This window comes from Pan troglodytes, chromosome 1, assembly GCF_028858775.2.
Source record: "Pan troglodytes isolate AG18354 chromosome 1, NHGRI_mPanTro3-v2.0_pri, whole genome shotgun sequence".
NCBI lineage: Eukaryota > Metazoa > Chordata > Mammalia > Primates > Hominidae > Pan > Pan troglodytes.
Genome location: NC_072398.2, coordinates 97,617,587 through 97,638,230, shown reverse-complemented (window position 1 = coordinate 97,638,230; position 20,644 = coordinate 97,617,587). Strand labels below are relative to the sequence as shown.

The following is a 20,644-nucleotide window of genomic DNA, read 5'->3' as shown; positions in this document are numbered from 1 at the left end:
GGCTCACTGCAACCTCCACCTCCTGGGTTCAAGCAATTCTCGTGCCTCAGCGTACTGAGTAGCTGGAACTACTGGCGTGAGCCACCACGCCTGGCTAATTTTTGTATTTTTAGTAGAGATGGGGTTTCACCATGTTGGCCAAGCTGGTCTCGAACTCCTGACCTCAGGTGATCCTCCCACCTCGGCCTCCCAAAGTGTTAGGATTACAGGCATGAGCCACTGCACCCAGCCACCATTACCGTATTTTTAAAAAGTGTGTTATTATTTTTTTTGTGATTATATAATACAAAACATTCATATTGTAGAAAATTTGGAAAATTCAGAAACACAGGAAAGTGAAAGAAGAAACAAATATCACTTGTAATCTACTCAGAGAAAAACCACAGTGAAATTTCATCTTTCCCCGAATGCAAATATATATTTACCATGTGAATACATTGTACAGTATGTAGCATTTCTTTATAATTTTTTTTTTGTTTCTTTAGTTGGGTATGTTTTTGCATTCGGTGTTTTTGGCCCTCAAGTATAGGTTGAATCAGACCCACCCATTAGTTCATGACACATCATCCTCATGGGTCCTGTCAAGGCCTCTCACTGGTTTCAGTTTTTTGTTTTTTGTTTTTTTTGCCTCTCCACCTCCTGCAAGAGACACTCACTCTAATGAATTCAATATATGGCTTTAAATATGCCTGTAAAATGTTCAGTATACATGATGAACTTGTGCTATATCTTCTTCCCTCTTTGTTCTTGTTTTCCCTGGTACCGTGTTTTTTAGGATCTATCTACATTGCTGTATTAAAATCTAGTTCATTGCTTCTGCCTCCTACATGTACTTTTATAACTTACTTTTTTGCTTCATGTTATATCATATGATGAAATAATATTTTCATGAAAGTTTTCCATGTCATTAAACAGTCTTATGAGAACACTCTTTGAAATAAGTGCATAATAGCTGTGTTCCAGGAACCTTTTAAAGGCCATTGGCTCAGGTGAGGATTTAGGGAAATTGACTGGATAACTCATGACATCTAGATTTGGAATGCTGTGATTCTAACCACTTGCTTTAGATGTGCAGCTTGGACTTTCTCCTTCTTTTGAATCACCATATTTGGCAAATACATTGTTGGCAACAAATTATAATAACACCAGGTAATATCTGTTTGGCCTCTTTCTTCTCACAAGCTCAAAGCTGTACCGGATGTTATCTTACCTAGTTTTGAGGCAGCCTGTAAGGCAGGGTGTGGTAAGGAGTGTACTGACTGCCTCACAGATAAAGAAATGAAGGCCCACAGGACTTCACTTCTTCATTATCACCCACAGGATGATGATGCAGAGACTGGGACTCTGTCTTCCTCCAGTGTCTGGTGCCTGTGCAGCAGAGACGGGGGTGAGACCCTACATGTTAGCTCATCTCTAACCACCAGCCCACAGTTGGGTGTGTCTCGGAGAGACTGAGCAGTTACCTCAATGAGACACCTTTTTCCACATCGAATCAGATTCGTGGACTCATTGCATGCTTTTGCCCTAAACCTGTCCATCCATCAGTAACCCTTTATATGCTGCTGTCAGTGCCAAAAGCTGAGAATGGTAAAGGATGTGCTTTTGGACCACTCCCTTTGTGATGGGCGCGACATAGTCCCTGTCCTGTGGGAACTCTAGTCCAAAGGGGAACATGGTCTCTGCTCTCAGAGAGCTGTAGGCAGATAGAGGGAAGCAGGACGCACACCTACAGACAGCATCCATATATTCACCAAGAAATCGATTAGTGGATACATACATGAAATATTACTGAGCATGTCCTAAAATGTTTTGAGGTGTTTTGAGGGTGTTTTGAGGCTAGCAGGGTTCTTTAGGGTATGAAGGGACAATGTTTCATTGAATAACTCAGAATTCCTGGCTGCCTAAGGTAGCTCTCCCCTTGTGTGATGACAGTTCTTTTTTGAGGGTGGTCTGGACGAGATGGTCCAAACCAGTGTGTGCCTGGGAGGGGGGACCTTTTCTTACCGAGTCAGAAACTTGATGGCTTCCCCTTCCCTTCCTTGCTCTGGCTGTAGGTGGACACCTGTATAAATGAGGATGTTGAGAGCTTGAGGAAGACGGTGCAGGACTTGCTGGCCAGGCTTCAGGAGGCTGAGCAGCAACACCAGTCAGACCGTGTGGCTTTTGAGGTGAGATTTGGGATTTGGGGAGAAGGTGCCCTAAGGGATGGGCTACTGAACACAGGTGCCAGTGATGTCTCAGCTTGGACATCCTGTCTTTCTGGCTGAGTGCCACAAACTGGAAAGGCAAGGCTGTGAAGCCTGGAACGCTTGTCTGCTTTTCCCTCTCCTGGATGTTTACACTGTTTACTGTCCAAGGCCAGCCCATAGTTCAAAGGTCAGCTCGGGATTCTCTGCTCTGATGAGTTTGAGGGTGGTGCCCATCTGGGGCAGCCGGTGATTCAGAAGTCATTTCTGTCTGTGTCGTGGTAAGAATCCCTGGGCTCTTGAGACTCCGTGCAGGCAAGGACTGCTGCTGGCATGTCACCCCCGAGTCTCCAGTGTCTGGCGCAATACCTGGTATTAGATAGGTGCTTCATAAACGTGGACTGGATGAGTGACTAAATCTGTGTTGTTGTAGAAAGAACTGCACCCATCGAGTTGGAGGATTTGGGCTCTAAACTCAGCTTTGCTATGCAGAGTTTTGTGGTCTGGAATGAGTATCTTTTTTTCACTCTGCTGCCAAGCTGGAGTGCAGTGGCGCAATCTTGGCTCACTGCAACTTCTGCCTCCCGGGTTCAAGCAATTCTCCTGCCTCAGCCTCCCGAGTAGCTGGTACTACAGGCACGCGCCACCATGCCTAACTAATTTTTGTGTTTTTAGAAGAGACGGGGTTTCACCGTGTTGGCCGGGATGGTCTCTATCTCCTGACCTTGTGATCCACCTGCCTCAGCCTCCCAAAGTGCTGGGATTACAGGCGCGAGCCACCATGCCTGGCCTGGAATGAGTATATTAATTATTGTTATAGTACAGAAATCTATAAATGGAGAGTAAAAGCCACCTACTATATGTGAGGTCTTCCATATTTTCTAGAAAATTCTTTGAGTATAAAACAAGGTACATGGGCAGTTTTCTTTCTTTCTTTGGAGACAGGGTCTCACTCTGTTGCCAGGCTTGAGTGCAGTGGCATGATCTTGGCTCAATGCAACCTCCATCTCCCAGACTCAAGCCATCTCCCACTTCAGCCTCCTGAGTAGCTGGGACAACAGGTGCACACCACCATGCCTGGCTAATTTTTGTGTTTTTTGTAGAGACAGGGTCTTGCCATGTTGCCCAGGCTGGTCTCAAACTCCAAGGCTCAAGCAGTCTGCGTGCCTTAGCCTCCCAAAATGTGGGGATTACAGGCATGAGCCACCACACCTGGCCCATGGGCAGTTTTCCAACTGCTCTGTGTGAGGTTAACCATCTGTTACCTGCTTTTGTTCTTCCACAAGTAATGTATTCTTTGTGTCATAAATATGTTATGATAGGGTTATAGCCTGCCTAGGCATGCTGGGAGCTGGTAAAAAGAGAAAGGCCAGCTTGAACTCTTCATTTTCATGGAACTGAGAAGGAGAATTTTTGAGAAGAGGCTTGGCGGTGAGGAGGAAGGGCACCAAGGATGATAAACTGCTTCTATGTTAGCCGAAGTATTATTTGAACAAGTAGTTTAACCTCTCCAAGCATCTGTTTCAACTTTTGGAAAAAGGGTTAATGAAATACACCTTATAAGTTTGTTGTGTAGATCGAGTGAGGTAATATATGTGAGGGCACTTTATTATTCTGAAGGGTTTTAGAAATATAAAATAGTCTATATTTTTCTTAGCAATCAGTTTAACAAGGAGATTTTCCTATTTTAATAGCTTGGACTTAGGGTAATATTAAAATTAGTTTGTCATCTCAGAACAAAGTAGCTGTGTGGTGAAGAGGTATGTTGCATCTATTTCAGATTCCACAATTTGTATAATTTAGTTGGTGATGTATCAGTCGGTGACCAGCAGTTTCCTACCTTTTCCAAACAAAACAGGAGGAAAGGAAGGTTGAGGCTCTAGCACTGACCAGGTTGTGAATTTTGGAAAAAAATTTCTGCACTGAGAGGCATTATGAAGTTGTGGAAATTATAGAAATATTTGCTGGTTTTAATCACACATGGAGGAGTCTGCCGCTCTGGATTTCAGAGCCTGAGCAAAAGTGCCCTGACAGCTATAGCCCACTGCCCAGAATTTAGAAGGGGTTATTTTTCTTAACCCCACAGTATGCAGCACCACCTGCAGCAGTAGGAGATGCTTCTTCTTGCTGGGCGCTGTGGCTCACACCTGTAATCCCTCAGGAGGCCAAGGCAGGAGGATCCTTGAGCCCAGGAGTTTGAGACCAGCCTGGCCAACATAGATCTCATCTCTACAGAAACAAAAAAGTTAGCCTGGTGTGGTGGAGCATGCCTGTGGTTCCAGCTACTTGGAAGGCTGAGGTGGAAGAATTTTTGGAGCCCAGGAGGTGGAGGCTGCAGTGAGCTATGATTGTGCCACTGCACTCTAGCCTGGGCAACAGATTGAGACTTTGTCTAAAAAATAATAAATATGGTACATAAATAATTTTTTTTTAAAAAAAGGAGGTGCTCCTTGGGTCATTCCCACTGTTGGGCTAGGTTGGCACACCTTTTTATAATTAAGAGGTTCCCTTGCGGGCAGGGTTGGCTGGAGCTACAGAGTCAAATGTGGAAGGGGAGTCTATTTTTTTTTAACCTTTTGCTCCAACAGTGGGGTGCAAGAATCAGACCATGGCCTTATTAACACTGTGCTTGAGCTCACCTCAACCTAGGTGCAGTGTTTATTTATGTACAGAAATGTACATAAATAAACATAAATAAATGTACATAAATAAAAATTTTTAAAAGGCCTTACTTTTAAGTTCCTGCCTATGGGGATGGCCTATTTCAGGTTAATATGGGTCATATGAAGGCTTGTCTCAGTCTCTCCTAGTGAATTGGACTCCTTGGTCTACTTTTCTGAACCTATGGGTAGGAAGGGCAAGATGATCAATTACCATGAAAATAACTTGCCATTAAGCATGGGTTTCCTGTTCTACTGGCTGCTTGCTGTCAAGAAGGATTTGCAGTGAGAGTGAGTTTGCTCTGGACGTGGCTGGTGTGTAGCATGGACACGTCCCATCACACATCACCTGTGCCGTACTTTCTCCTCGCCAGTTCTGACCTTGGGAGGGGCCGGACAAACTGGCTGCTGATGTTCTGTTTTCCCAGGGCTGGCTGCTAGGCTTTCCAGAAGTTACCTGGCTTCTTTTTTAATAAATGATGAGCAGTCAGTGTGAGGCACCTGGGAAGCACTGAAATGGATGGTGAAGTATCTGGGTGCTAGCACTGGCTGTCATTCACTAGCTGTGTAACCTTGACTAGGTCAGTTGACCTTTACTTGTTAAAGGAGAGGGTTGGATTAGAAGAACGTCAGTTCCACTCATTATTTTATTGAGTAGTTACTGCATATGAGGTACTGTGGGAGCTCTGGAAGTGTAATGGTGCTCAGGTCTGTGCCATCAGGACACTGACAGTCTACTTCGTGGTGCACAGAGTGACTGGGCAAAATCTGTTCAATGCTATGAGAGGGAAGGCCGTGTGTTCCTTGTATGTCCTCTCCCTGGACACACAAAGGAAGGGCTCCTCCCCCAGGCTCTGAAGGCTCTCTGGAAGAAGGGGCATCTAAGTGAGACCTGGAGGATGAGTAGGTGTTGGAAAGATGCAAGTTGGAAGAAAGGAGGCAAGTTCTTTGCTTTCTCATTCTAACATTCTGCTTCTATCCTCTAAATTGGTTTCTCATCTCTGATAAAAGGCAAATTCAGCTGGTCGCAGTGGCTCACTCCTGTAATCCCAGCACTTTAGGAGGCCAAGGCGGGCGGATCACCTGAGGTCAGGAGTTCGAGACCAGCCTGACCAACATGGATAAATCCCGTCTCTACTAAAAATACAAAATTAGCTGGGCGTGGTGGCACATGCCTGTAATCCCAGCTACTCGGGAGGCTGAGGCAGGAGAATCACTTGAACCCAGGAGGCAAAGGTTGCATTGAGCCAAGATCGCACCATTGCACTCCAGCCTGGGCAACAAGAGTGAAACTCTGTCTCAAAAAATAAATAAATAAATAAATAAATAAATAAATAAATAAATAAATAAGACAAATTCTTCCTGATGCTTAGTAGCCCTTCCAGGTACCATTTTGGCTGTTGTGTGTGGGCTCTATTGCTGGAAGTGAGAGGGGAGGTGTTGAGGAGACAGAGGAAAGGAACTGGAGGTATCCTCCCTGGGATTATTTGCTTTTGAATTTGTAGGAAAGCCACAACATTGGGTTAAGCTTGGGTGGTGGTGGAGGGTTCATGGGGATGTTGAAGGAGTCACCTATCTGAAAAGTGGTGCTTGTGGGTTCCAGGTGTCACTTTAAAGTGGACCTCAATCAACTGTGAGCCAGTTAACCCTGGAAATAGACACCCTGCTGGAGTGCTGAGGTGGTCCTGTGCAGTGAAGGGGAGGTGGTGGTGTGCCCATCAGTGTCACCACCTTTCTCCCGTCATGGCTCCAGAGCCGCCCAGGTTCCTGGGTTCTTTTCTAAGGTTTTTTTCCATGTTTGCTCTTTTTTCCACACTATTTAACATATTCCTGCTCCGTGTTTTAGGTCACACTCAGCCGGTACCAGAAAGAAGCAGAACAAAGTAATGTGGCCCTTCAGAGAGAGGAGGACAGAGTGGAGGAGAAAGAGGCAGAAGTCAGAGAGCTGCAGAGGCGCTTGCTAGGGATGGAGACGGTAATTGGGGGATCTTGCTTGTCAGTGCCTGGACTCCTGGGCTGGAAGGGGCCTGCGGGTGGATCGAAACGGTTGCCGAGACCCTTCTTTTCCAAGCCTCTCCAGAAAAGCACACTTCGCACCTTCCTTTGGCAGATCCCTTGGAATACCTTTTAGCCTTCAAGGAATTAGCCTCCCCCTAACTAGAGTTGATCCTATTTCCACATTAGATTCCTGTACAGATGCCCCTTTTGAAGTCCTGGTTTCTCAGGGACTGGCAGCCATAGCTGGCTAGTGGGCCTGCATGATGCAGGGCTGGGTTCTGCCTCAGGGCAGCTGGGTGAGGCTGAGTGAGAGTGGGAAGTGTTCTCCTCATCAAGGGAGGGCGCCCCATCAAACCAGCTCATCTTGCTGCTCTTTGGCAGCTGTCCAGGCCCAGTAGGGGCTGAGTCCCAGCCTGGCGCCCATCTTAGCCCAAACGCAGAAACTGTTGCCATCTTCTCATCCTAGATTTTCTTTTGTGGCCCACCCAGGAGCATCAGGCCTTACTGGCGAAAGTGAGGGAAGGGGAGGTGGCCCTAGAGGAACTTCGGAGCAACAATGCTGACTGCCAAGCAGAACGAGAAAAGTAAGGGCTTGGCTCTTGTTCACGGTGAAGTTGGGTTGCAGGGAGGGGAGGGCAGGCCATACAGCCTGTTGCTCCTGTGGTGGCCTGGTCTGGGGAGGAAGCTGGTGCTGATGTCAGATCTTCCAGCTCTGACTCACCGTGAGCTTGCTCAGGGTGGAGCCCCACCCAAGAGATACCATTTGGGAGGCCGCCATCTCCAGGGAGTTCATTTTCCATGGGGTAATAACCTAAAGAAAAGGCTTTCACAGTTTTAGAGCCAAGGGCAAGCAAGAGCTGGTGGAGCATCTGCTGTTGCTGTGTGTCATTCCACAGATTAGTGCAGTGGATATGTTATGCCTTCGTTTCCTCCCCACTGAAACAAAAACTGACTGTAAACTGTTTGAGGGTAAAATTGATTAACAGTCATGCTGATGAAAAATGGAATGAGCAGCTTCATGAGGAGATACTGAACTTCCTGTTACTTGAAGCAATGCAGATAGAAACTGAGAACCACCTGTCAGCAGGGTCCCGTAGGTGATCACTGAGATCCTTTCTACCTCCAAGGTGAGAGGGTTTTGCAAATTCCCTCTGATCAGAGGAAATCAGAGGCCCCAGACAACCGATGAAGCCTACAGAGCAAAGATTGTGCCTTCTAGAACTTCAGGAATTTGGAAATTATGCTGTTGGCAATTAATAAATAAGAACTCAAATGGTAAATCACATTTAACATCAGCATATTTGGTTTGATCTTCATTGTGTAAGGTGGACCTTTTTTAGTTCAACAAGACATTATCTGAAGGGCCTTTTAAGGAATTCCAAGATGAACAGACACAATTCTTGCCCTTCAGGGCCCCTCAGTCTTCTGGAGGCATTTTCTCTCCTTTAGGATAACCTAGATTTGACCTTCCTGGCATGGAAAATACACGTGTCATATTGTAGCCTCCTTTCTGACTGGACTTTATATCAGAATTAATATCAGAATTAGCACTCCTTCCTCGGTGGGTAGGTGCGCATGGGCAGAGCAAGAGAGACAAAAAGGACTAGATAATCGGAAGCCAGGGTTTGGGAATGGCAGTGACAGCTGTGCCATGTACGTGCTGATTTTCTACCTAAAAGGAGACTGAGAAGTAGGGCATTGGAGAGCTGAAGGTGGAAATTTAGAATGCTTGGAGTTTAGGAAGGATAAGGGGTAGCTCATGTTGCATCGTACCCCAAGCAGCATACGCTTGTCAGCTTCCTCAGGCAGAACTGGGGAGTGATGGATTTTTCAGGGGCCCAAACCCCAGGATACTCTCCCAAGTAGCCTGACTAGAAGAAGACTGTTCCTCTACTCATAACACTTCTTACACCAAATATGTGGGTTTTCCGTACCAAGCACTTCTCCAATTCTCAGTTGATACCAGCTGGGCACCCTACACTTTAATTCAATTCTGAGACGACCCAGAGTTAGTGCAGAACCACAGATTAAGGGCCAGTCCTGCAAGACTGCCCCTGCTTCAGATGCCAGTCACAAGTAGTGGGGTCTAGGGTACCTACACTTCTGTCCAACTTGGCTATAAATTGGGGGTTCCCATATCCTCTTTTCAGGTTTGATAACTTGCTGTAATGGGTTTGCTGTCATAGAACTCAGGTAAACATTTTCCTTATTTATTTATTTATTTTTTGAGACGGAGTCTCACTCTGTCGCCCAGGCTGGAGTGCAGTGGTGCAATCTCGGCTCACTGCAACCTCCGCCTCCTGGGTTCAGCCTCAGCCTCCTGGGTAGCTAGGACTACAGGCGTGTGCCACCACGCCCGGCTAATTTTTTGTATTTTTAGTAGAGATGGGGTTTCACCATGTTGGCCAGGCTGGTCTTGAAATCCTGACCTCAAGCAATCCGCCCGCCTTGACCTCCCAAAGTGCTGGGATTACAGGCATGAGCCACCGCGCCTGGACTACTTATTTTTTTAATTTAAAAAGTTTTTCATTGACACAGGGTCTTGCCATGTTGCCCAGGCTGGTCTCGAACTCCTGGGCTCAAGCAATCCTCCCACCTCGCCTTCCTAAAGTGCTGGGATTATATTCATGAGCCACTGCACCTGGCCAACATTTCACTTATTACTGGCTTATGATAAAGGATAATATAAAGGATTCAAATGAACAAACAGATGAGGTACATAGGGCAAGGTCAGCAGGTGGATGCATTAACCAAGCTGGAAGCTCTGAACCCCTTTGTTTAGGGTTCTTGTGGCGGTTCATTACATTGGCATGATTGATTAAATTATTGGCCACTGGTGATTAGTTTAGTCTCTAGCTCCTATCCCCTGTCCCTTTCCCAGAGGTTAGGGGGAGTTGTGGGGCTGAAAGTTTCAACCTTTAATCATGCCTTGGTCTTTTCACTAGCCCCATCCTGAAGCTATCTAGGGACCCCAGCCACCAGTCATCATTAGCATACAAAAAGACACTCATCAGTCTTGGAGATGCAAAGGCTCAGGAACCAGGGAATGTGACCAAATATAACAAAACATAGGTGCTGTATGTCAGGAACCGGGACAGAGACCCATTATATATTTCTTATTATTTTACACTGCCCTTTGGGGGATCTTGGCTCAGTTTGCTTAGAAGATGCAAAGGAAGCAACAGTGGTTTGGGAATCAGGAGACCTAGAAACAAAATTGTGTGAAGAGGCTTTAAGGAGCCTCAAATTCTGTCTTTCTCCTCCAAATCTCTGCCAACAGCTTGATGGTGTTGAGTATAATAATCCCAGCTCCAACTGGGCATGGTGGCTCACACCTGTAATCCTAGCACTTTGGGAGGCCGGGACAGGAGGATTGCTTGGGTTTAAGAGTTCGAGATCAGCCTGGCCAACATGCTGAGACTGTCTCTACAAAAAATTTTTTTTTTTAGTTAGCCAGATGTGGTGGCATGTGCCTGTAGTCCCAGCTACATGGGAGACTGAGGTAGGAGGATTGCTTGAGCCCAGGAGGTCAACCTGGCAGTGAGCCATGTTTGCATTATTGCACTCCAGCCTGGGCTACAGAGTGAGACCCTGTCTCCGGAAAAAAAAAAAAAAGAAAAGGTCGGAGGGGGAAATCCTAGCTTCTACTTGAATCTTTCCAGTAACGAGGAGTTCATTACACATGAGACTGGCCACTTTCTGACAGCTTTAATACTAAGAAAGTCTTTCCTGTGTTAATATAAAAACAGCTTCCCTGGAACCATCTACCTATTGCTTCTAGATTTACCCTCCAGAGTTATCCAGAATGACTTATCCCTTCTAACCTTTCCGAGCCTCAGTTTCCTCTCTTAGACTAGGTGATCCCTGATGATGCTTCCAATGTAATATTCTTTTTTTTTGTGAGACAAAGTTTTGCTCTGTCACCCAGGCTGGAGTGCAGTGGCGCCATCTTGGCTCACTGCCACCTCTGCCTCCTGGGTTCAAGCGATTCTTGTGCCTCAGCCTCCTGAGTAGCTGGGACTACAGGCACACGCCACCACACTTGGCTAATTTTAGTATTCTTAGTAGAGGTGGGGTTTCACTATGTTGGCCAGGGTGATCTTGAACTCCTGACCTCAGTGCTTCCAATGTGATATTCTAAGGTACCCACCACCTACTCTTCAGGGCAGCCTACCGGGGAATCAGGCAAAGGGAATCATATTAATGGGAACCTCCCAAGCTCAAGGCTCTTCCTGTGACTGGGTAAATAAGTGATCTTGTTCCATTGCCTCAGCCTTCTGGTCTTTATCCCCAGGGCTGCTACCCTGGAAAAGGAAGTGGCCGGGTTGCGGGAGAAGATCCACCACTTGGATGACATGCTCAAGAGCCAGCAGCGGAAAGTCCGGCAAATGATAGAGCAGGTAAGTTGGGCTGGTTTATAACCTGCCCTTGGGGAGTCACCCCAAGTCTATGCTCTTATTTGTTTCCTAGGGACCTTGACTTATATTCATGCATTTCCCATGTCAAACATTTATAGCTACCAATTACCAGGTTCAGGTTATTAGGATTTGCTTTTCTCCCATCTTTCCCCTACTGTTTTGTTTGTTTGTTTGCCATTTGGCCTCTGCTTTCCAATAGGAAAGGAAGGAAAAGGTTAATTTGTTGTATACTCTGTGAAGAGTGTGGGTAAATGAGTAGTTGAGTCATAATAAACTCTGTTATCTGTGCAGATTATCAGTCTTTGAGCCTCATGGCTGCTTTCCTGCCTTACCCCACCTGAGCTTGAGGGTAGCATACTTAGGATTTGTCTATTTGCAGAATTGTTTTGAGAGCCTAAGGCCCCATAACTAGGAGGCTGTATGTGCTTCATATCAGCTCCATTAGTGTCTGTTTTATTTAGTGCTGTTTTCCATTATCTCGAACAGAGTCAGTCATATAGTAAGTACTCAATAAATATGTCTTGAATGAAAAAATAATTTGTATTTTCCAAAGCCATATGGAATGGGTTTTGTCATTCATTATTTTGGATTCTCAGGGTGGTATTCCCCTCACACACTCCTCACTCCCACCCCTGGGATAATCAAGAGTCTAATATTGACTGAAAGGAGGCCTTTGTAGAAAAGCTAATGAAGTCATATGGAGTTGCAGGGCTCTGCTGCCTTCCCCAGCAGCTGGGGTGAAGTCTGGTGAGTGTGTAATGAGTCATTGCAAAATGAGCTCCAGTGTCTCCCACACCTTTGCAGCTCCAGAATTCAAAAGCTGTGATCCAGTCAAAGGACGCCACCATCCAGGAGCTCAAGGAGAAAATCGCCTATCTGGAGGCAGAGGTGTGTGTGCTGGGCAGCCCAGCAGGGGAACAGGACTCTTGAAGAGAAGGTGGACATAAGGGAGACAGAGGTTATGGGAGGGGTCTTTGTCATGTCTTGCTATTGCTCTGAAGTGAATACCTAGGGTGGTTGGTTGACTTTCAGTTCAGTTGAATAAACATTTTCTGAGAACCTTCAGGAAGCTGCTAACAATGATGAGATGACCACCCCCCTGGCCCCACCTTCAACGGACATGTCATCATGGTGCAAGCCACATGCCATGGCTGCACACGGCTAATTCTGACCCTCCAGGCTTTGCAAAGGAGCTGGCAGTGGTGCTGGGCTGTGAAGGAGGAGGAGGCATTCATACAGATGGAGCCTTTTCCAGGGCTAGATTACGTAACGAGTTGCCTTCCTAGTCTAGTTTCCACTTTGCCACAGGGCCCTACCTGTCTGTTGACTACCTGAAGACCACTTTGCAAACACTCTGTGAAGATCTCCTGTAGTGAGGGAGAAAAATGGGAGAAAGGGTTATCTTTAGAGAGTTTGCAGTCTATAGTCAGAGATAAAGTGTGTATTTTTAAAAAGACCAAAGAATGCTTTATAGAATAGCATATCAACAAAGGCAAGTGAGTATCTCAACTGAGGACAAAAAATTATATATAGGGGCCAGGTGCAGTGGCTCATGCCTGTAATCCCAGCACTTAGGGAGGTTGAGGCAGTAGGATTGCTCGAGGCCAGGAGTTCAAGACCTAGGCAACATAGTGAGACTTTGTCTCTGAAAAAGAAAAATTTTTTTAAATTAGCCAGATGTGGTGGCATGCATCTGTAGTCCAGTTACTTGGGAGACTTAAAGGAGAGGATCACTTGAACCCAGGAGGTCGAGGCTGCAGTGAGCTATAATCACGCCACTGCACTCCAGCCTGGGCAACAGAGTGAGACCCTATCTCAAAAAAAAAAAAAAAAAAAAAAAAAAGAACTGTATGTAGAGGACATATAGGAAACCATCAGTCTGTCAGTGTTGTACAGAGTTATGGAGGAGCAGGTATTGGAGGATAAGCGCAATCTATGGTAATGAAGATGAGGCAAGTGGGTATCCAGGTGGTGGCACGCATGGTGGGGGTAGAGGCAACAGCAGCATAAACACAGGCAGAGAGACCAGAATGCACTAGCTGAACGTGGCACCCGGGAAGCCAGAAAAAGGCCAACTCTAACCCCTAAGCTTGTGTTACAGAATTTAGAGATGCATGACCGGATGGAACACCTGATAGAAAAACAAATCAGTCATGGCAACTTCAGCACCCAGGCCCGGGCCAAGACAGAGAACCCGGGCAGGTGAGTGAGTGTGTGTAGATAGAATGGGGCCAGGGAGGAGGGGAGAAGGAGGGACAGAGCTCTGTAGAACCTTTAGTGCTAAGGCAAGAACAAAGCTCCTTTAAATCCAACTTTCCTCCCTCAGTCTGACCCACTGTTTGCCAGAACCATTTTCTAGCCCAATTAGAGTAGAATCTGTTAACACAAGCCCAGGGAGGTCCATGAATGGCTTCTAGAGATGTATGAACCACCTGAAATGGTAGGAAAAATTTAGTTATAATGTTTGCATATTTCTAGGGAGAGGGTATTTTGCCTCTAAGAGATTCAGAAAAGGACCCATGATCTTGACAAAATCGAGAATCACAGCTATATCCATTTCTCAGTTGTTTAACTGCCCCTCTCTTTTCTTCACCCTTGCTACAAGACACATGTATCATGCCCCAAATCTTCTCCTAGTTGTCACTGATAATTACTGTTTTAAAGCACTTGGAACCCAAGTGATCAGCCAGCACTGCAGTGTAAGATTCCAGAGGCCAATGTGAAGATTCCAGGGGCTCTGTGAAGGGTGGGCCACAACACAGCTGTTCCCAGCACAACTCAGTGTTTCCAACCTTCTTTTCAGTATTAGGATATCCAAGCCCCCTAGCCCGAAGCCCATGCCTGTCATCCGAGTGGTGGAAACCTGAGCTGCCTGGAGATGGATGCTGCCATTGCTGCTGCCTCTGCCTCGGAGAAGCCCACTGCTCCTGTTGGCTGTTAACACTGACTTTGACTTCCTGACTGTCCCCTGGCTGCACCCAGGACTTCGGGCTCCTGTGTCTCACCATTCCCAAGCCCCTGGCCACTCTAAGCTGGGCAGACGGAGCATGAGCACCTATTCAAGGCACTGCAGCCCTTTGGAAGACATTGTCCTGCGAGCAGGAGCCAGGGCAATATCTATATTCCTACAGTGACTATTTTTCTCTGTAGAGAGCCTCCCTTCTGTTGTAGACTGGACTCTGGCTGCGCCATAAGCCAGGCCTTCATCAGATTGGGAGAGGTGACAAGATTTGCCTCAGCCCTAAAAGCTGGAGACACAGATGTCCAGAGTGATTGGAGAATGTCCTGGGGGAATGAAGTTCCTTCCACAAACACGGCTCAGTTCTTAGCAACAAACTGTTTGTTTTTCTACTTGCTCCATCTGCAGCCTACGCTGCCCTGGCCTCCTGCAGACAGATAGTGGGGTTACCTGGCAAGGCCTGGTGAGAGCCAGTGAACCTAAGCTTTGACTGGGTGGCCTTGTCTTTCTGGGGAGGAGGGAATGTACATTCAGGGAGTAGCCTTTTGCGGAAAAATTCTCTAGGGCTACAGACAGTCATGTGTGACTTCTCTCTGCTGTGAAAACTCCCAGAGTCTCTTTAGGGATTTCCCCTAAGGTGTACCACCAGGCACACCTCAGTCTTCTTGACCCAGAGCCTGAAAACTGTTTTCACTGGGTTCCACCAGTCCCAGCAAAATCCTCTTTGTATTTATTTTGCTAAGTTATTGGTGGTTTTGCTTACATCTCATGATTGATATAATACCAAAGTTCTATAGCCTTGTCTTGCAGTATTTGGATTTGCTTGAAACCGGGAAAACTGTTCCCATTAGGCTTGTTAATGTCAGAGTGACACTATTATGAATCTTTCTCTCCCTTTCCTCTGCCTGTTTCTTCTCTCTTTCTCCTTCAAACTTGCTCTGCAGCTAAGGAAGATGAGTCTACTTTCCCTGAGGCTTTGGGGTCAGAGTATATGTTGTTTGGAGAAAGAGGGCGATCAGGACTCTTCTGGGACCCAGATGAGTTCTTCACTAGCCCTTCTGAACCCCTTGCTCCATAATTGGTCTTTTATCCTGGCTCTGAATGACCCTGCAGGTCATCATGGTTTTCTTTTTTTATTGTTTTTTTTTTTTTTTCTGAGACAGAGTCTCACTCTGTCACCCAGGCTGGAGTGCAGTGGTGCGATCTCGGCTCACTGCAACCTCTGCCTCCCGGATTTAAGCGATTCTTCTGCCTCAGCCTCCCGAGTAGCTGGGACTACAGGTGTGCCACCACGCCTGGCTGATTTTTGTATTTTTAGTAGAGATGGGGTTTCACCATACTGGCTAGGCTGGTCTCGAATTCCTGACCTCAGGTGATCCACCCACCTCGGCTTCCCAAAGTGCTAGGATTATAGGCTTGAGCTACTGCGCCCGGCCCATGGTGTTTTTCTTTAGGGCTCTTCCTACAGCCTTGAGAAGTAGATAGGCATCAGAGTACGGTACTATAGGAATCAGAAAAATTCAAAACAAATGTGGATTAAGTGTTTAGGCTCTATGTGGCTCACACAGCCAGAATCCTTAAGTCTGTGTGTTTCTGTGTCTCAAGACTGGGCTCACATTCTGGCTTTGTCCATAACAATGCTCTGGGATTTCAGGGAGTTCCCTCATTTGTAAAATGAGGGGGGTCAGAGCAGGTGATCTCCATGTTTCTTCCCTTTCTGATATTGTTGTCTGTGGCATATTCTTTGTATGGCGAATTTAATAAATTATATTAATGTGTCTCTTTGACCTCCTAGTCTGGTTTCCTTTCACTTTTCAGGGAGGATGAAAGAAGAACATTTTAGTGCTTCTTGGAAGATGGGCACCCTGTTATCCACATGTGGGAGGTGTGGTCCAAACATCCCAAATGCCATGATATGAGGACTTCGTGGCATTTATAGAGGTATTAGAAGAAGCTCACCTCCGTGGTCTGAGTCGTGATTGTAGGAGGCAGCCCCTAACTTTAGCTTTGACCCTCTCTGGAGCAATGGCCTTGTAGGATCCCTAAGCCTGGCCGCATTGTGTCTCATTTGGAAGAGATAGAGGTAGAGTCCTGTGATTACATAGAGATAGAACAGCAGCACTGGAGGTAGATGAGTAATTGCATGCCTTCTGCAGAAATGAAAAGCACCCTGGAAATGCTGACTGCAGCTGTTCAAGGGGGTTCGTTTCTGGCTGTCTCTGGGCATCATTCAATTAGTCTCATGATTTTTTTTTTCCTTTCTGCCAAGAAGGCAGTTGACTGCAGGGCCAAATGGGGACATAGCTGAATTTACATGAATCTTCTCTGGGCCAAAGAAACCAGAAACACAACAACCCCTCATCCCTGGCTTGTTTCCTTTCTAGCTCCCATTTCTCTTCTTCAATTGAAAGAGTGTACATTTTTCTCTGATTTCTTTTCTTCCCCCTTCTCCTGCTTCTCAGCCAATTCACACCACAGGCTTCAAACACATTGGAAACCTCTTTCCTTTGCAGACCCGGATTTGTCTTCTGACACCCGTGGCTCTCTTCTTTCTCTGACAGTCTTGTTTGGCATGGCTAGATCTAGACTGTACTTGCTCTTAGAATATTAACAGGGTGGAAGCAGGGCGGGGTTGACCAAGGTGCCAAGAAGACTCACAGGGCTGGAGGAATACTGGAGTGAGTGTGCTGCCATACATGAAAGGGAGGCTCCCGCCGGGCCTCCTGTGCTCAGTGGGAGGAACCAAGATTTGGGTTGCAGATAATGGAGCAGTCTGGAGGCATTCCAGAGACTCGAACCAGGGGTCTAAGAGAGTCCTTGGACAAAAACATGCCACTGGTGTATATTTCCTAGAGTTTAGTTATGCCACAACCAAAGAGAGTAGGGGCATGCCACAGGGGAGCGGGGGACACAGGTTTGGGAAGGGAATGTAGTCAGGGAAATACAGTCTGTATCTTGGTGATCTTGTCAATTAGAGACGGAGAATGGGAGACTGCAGGAGAATGAGATAGTGTTCAGGGCCTAAAGAAAAGGTGTGGCGAGTAAGGTGCTCTTGGCTTTAGTGGCCTGTTTATTGCCTATGTTTTGTCATTTTTAAGCCAACTCCTCTGTGCTGCCTTAATATTTTGTGGAGGGAGGATAGAGTCTGATTCCCTGGGACCTCTGCCATGAAGGCCTGTTTCTTTGAGCTGGGTGTTGAGAGCTGCTCAGACATGCAGCCGTCATCAACAGCGTCCTGTAAACCTGGAGCGTCAGCCCAGCACGGGAAAAGAAGCAGCAGCACCCTGCCTGCCGAACAACTGCCCCGTCTTCCCCATCTTCGTCTGTTCTTTCCCCTGCACAGAAAAAAGCCTGGCAGTGACACAGTATTTCAACCAAATGGTGCATTGGAACCTTTTTCAAACTAAATTTCTAAGGCCAAGAATTGATTGGCTCATTTTCATCTCTATTTAAACGTACCTTTTGCTATGATATGTCCCACTAGGAAGTGTTTCCACTTTGGAAAGGAAAGGTGCTCTGACATGGCAGGAGTTAAAGCAACTTAATTAGGCTGGGCGCAGTGGCTCACGCCTGGTATCCCAGCACTTTGGGAGGCTGAGTGGGGGCGGATCACTTGAGGCCAGGAGTTTTGAGACCAGCCTGGCCAACACAGTGAAACCCCGTCTCTACCAAAAAATAAAAAAATTAGCCAGGTGTGGTGTCGGGTGCCTGTAGTCCCATCTACTCAGAAAGCTGAGGCAGGAGAATCTCTTGAACCCCAGAGGCGGAGGTTGCAGTGAGCAGAGATCGCCCACTGCACTCCAGCCTGGGCGACAGAGCAAGACTCCGTCACACACACATACACACACACAAAAGAAAAGCAACTTAATTTGAGGAGGGTAACAGCCTTTGGGTTGGAAAAGCAAGCAGCTTTCCCTCTTTAACCAGCTTTTTAGTGTGTGTTGCTGTTTTCTGCAGGGCCTCTAATAATCCCCTGGCTTCCTCATTCCTCAGAGCCAAGCATCACTGAGCTTGGGCCTGAGCTCCTTCAGGCTATGACTCAACAACAGGTGTTAGCCTAGGGCCCTTGGCCTCTTTTTTCATATTTCAATTTAGGACTTTAGCTTTGCAAGGAGAAATTGTTTCCTGTCTTCCCTGTCCAAGTTCTAAGCAGGATGACCTTGAAACTCCAAAGTTGGAGACCTAAATATTCTCTATTCCCTCTTTCTCCAAGGAAAATCCATACCCAGGCTGAAGATAAAGATGTTTCTTAAAGGTAATTTCTAGCACAGCATGCTCTGTAGCAGTGAGACCTACTTTAAACACAAAATGTGTGTGGCCTTTCTGCTGGAATTTCTCTTCTCCTGGAGCCCCCTGAGACACAGAATTGAGGGTAGATAGTAGCAGGATAATTAATTTCCTAAAAGGTGTTGGTCGCCAAGTCTTAGACCACAGGACCTCAGACAGCTGAGGGAAAGGAAGTCATGAGTACTCGTGACTTAATCTATCAATTCAGTGCTGATTCCACACCCAGCCCTTCCTCCCACTAGGATTCCAGGCCCAAACTTGTATATGTCTGCAGGAATTTTATCCTCCTAAGTATGTTTTGTTTTTATTTTATTTATTTTTTTGAGACAGAGTCTCACTCTGTCACCCAGGCTAGAGTGCAGTGGCATGATCTTGGCTCACTGCAACCTCTGCTATCCAGGTTCAACCAATTCTCCTGCCTCAGCCTCCCAAGTAGCCAGGACTACAGGTGCGTGCCACAATGCCTGGCTGATTTTTGTATTTTTAGTAGAAACACGGTTTCACCCTGTTGGCCAGACTGGCCTTGAACTCCTGGCCTCAGGTGAGCTGCCCTCCTCGGCCTCCCAAAGTGCTGGGATTACAGGTGTGAGCCATGACGCCCGGCCCTGTGTCTGTTTTATATCTGTCCATATGTGCTTGTGTGTGAACTGGCCTGCTATGTACAATATATTTCTTACTGTGGGAACAAATCTGAAGAACACTGGCTTAGAGGACAGACCTCTGTCCTTGGCTGTATTGTAATCTCAGGGTCGAGGTCCAAAATGGACTTCCTTCCAAACTTCTCCCTGTCCCTTTATCCCTTATATCCAGTTTGTCAACAGGTCCTCACGTTTCCTCTGTTGAAATATCTCTCAGGGGCTGGGCGTGGTGGCTCATGCCTGTAATCCCAGCACTTTGGGAAGCCAAGGCGGGCAGATCACCTAAGGTCAGGAGTTCAAGACCAGCCTGACCAACATAGCGAAACCCCATCTCTACTAAAAATACAAAAATTAACTGGGTGTGATGGCGCACGCCTGTAATCCCAGCTACTTTGAAGGCTGAAGTAGGACAATTGCTTGAACCCAGGAGTGAGCTGAGATTGCGCCGTTGCATTCCAGCCTGGGAGACAGAGCGAGACTCTGCTAAAAAAAAAAAAAAAAAAAAAAAAAAAAGAATATATTTCAGAAGTGCGCCTTCCCATGTTGACAGTCTCAACTCATCTCTTGAAGCCTAGATGACCACTGAAGCCAGTCCTTGCTGATCTCTACCTCTAGCCTCTTACCTACCCCACATCTACCCTCCCCACCACTGTCATTTGAATCTTCCTGGAATGCAGTGTTCTTTCTGTCAGTCAGGGCTATTTAGCCAGGACAAAAGGAGGATGATAGCAGTTTCCAAAGAGATGAAGATTGGTCTCTTGGGAGGAGCAGCAGCAGTTTTGTTCCAGAGGGCAGAATCTGGATGGTGTGGGGTGGTTGCAGGGAGATAGCCAAGAAACAAAAGAATCCATTGACAATTCGAGGAGGGTGGGCTGTCTTGGCAAGTAGCAAGTTTTCCTACACACACCAGCAGTATCTCAATTAGAAAACAACATAAAATATAACAAGAGATAGAAAATACCTAGGCATAACCTTCATTTGAAATGTCAATGACCTATGTGAAGAAAATGACCACATTTTGTGGAGAAAGATGGGAAAACAATGAAGAAAAATTTTCCTGGATGGAAAATTAAAATTGTAAAGATGTCAATTCTTTATTTTTAGGCTTTGTGTAATTACAGTGAGTTACATTGTAATTCAATAGAGTCTTTTTAGAACTGGATATAATTATTTTAAAATTTCATCTGGAAGAATAAATGGGAAAATGGTAAAGAAAATTTGGAAGGCAGAGCTAATTTGGGAGGATTATTAGCCTTGGCAAATAGCAAAACATTATGTAGCTTATACATCAATTTAAGAGACTAGCTAGGCAGAAATAGACTCAATTATACAGTATAAGCATTTAAAAAGGATAAAAGAAGCATTGCAACTTAACGGGGAAAAAGGTATTTGAACAGTTGGTTAAAAATTTGGGAAAAGGCTGGGCGCGGTGGCTCATGCCTGTAATCCCAGCACCCTGGGAGGCCGAGGAGGGTGGATCGCCTGAGGTCAGGAGTTC

The 20,644-nt window shown here is 46.3% G+C and overlaps 1 protein-coding gene across 6 annotated transcripts in view; it reads left to right on the top strand.

Moving 5' to 3' along the window:
* Nucleotides 1-16,008, top strand: part of TUFT1 (tuftelin 1) — a 43,826-nt gene extending 27,818 nt beyond the window's left edge. For all 6 annotated transcript variants that reach the window (XM_001172458.6, XM_001172471.6, XM_009431369.5 and 3 more), the window contains 7 exons: nt 2,055-2,168; nt 6,693-6,821; nt 7,334-7,428; nt 11,139-11,244; nt 12,067-12,150; nt 13,364-13,464; nt 14,066-16,008. In XM_001172458.6, the coding sequence (XP_001172458.1) occupies nt 2,055-2,168; nt 6,693-6,821; nt 7,334-7,428; nt 11,139-11,244; nt 12,067-12,150; nt 13,364-13,464; nt 14,066-14,129 (693 nt within the window). In that variant the 3' untranslated portion in view covers nt 14,130-16,008. The remainder of the gene's footprint in view (nt 1-2,054; nt 2,169-6,692; nt 6,822-7,333; nt 7,429-11,138; nt 11,245-12,066; nt 12,151-13,363; nt 13,465-14,065) is intronic.
* The last annotated feature ends 4,636 nt before the right edge of the window (nt 16,009-20,644 follow it).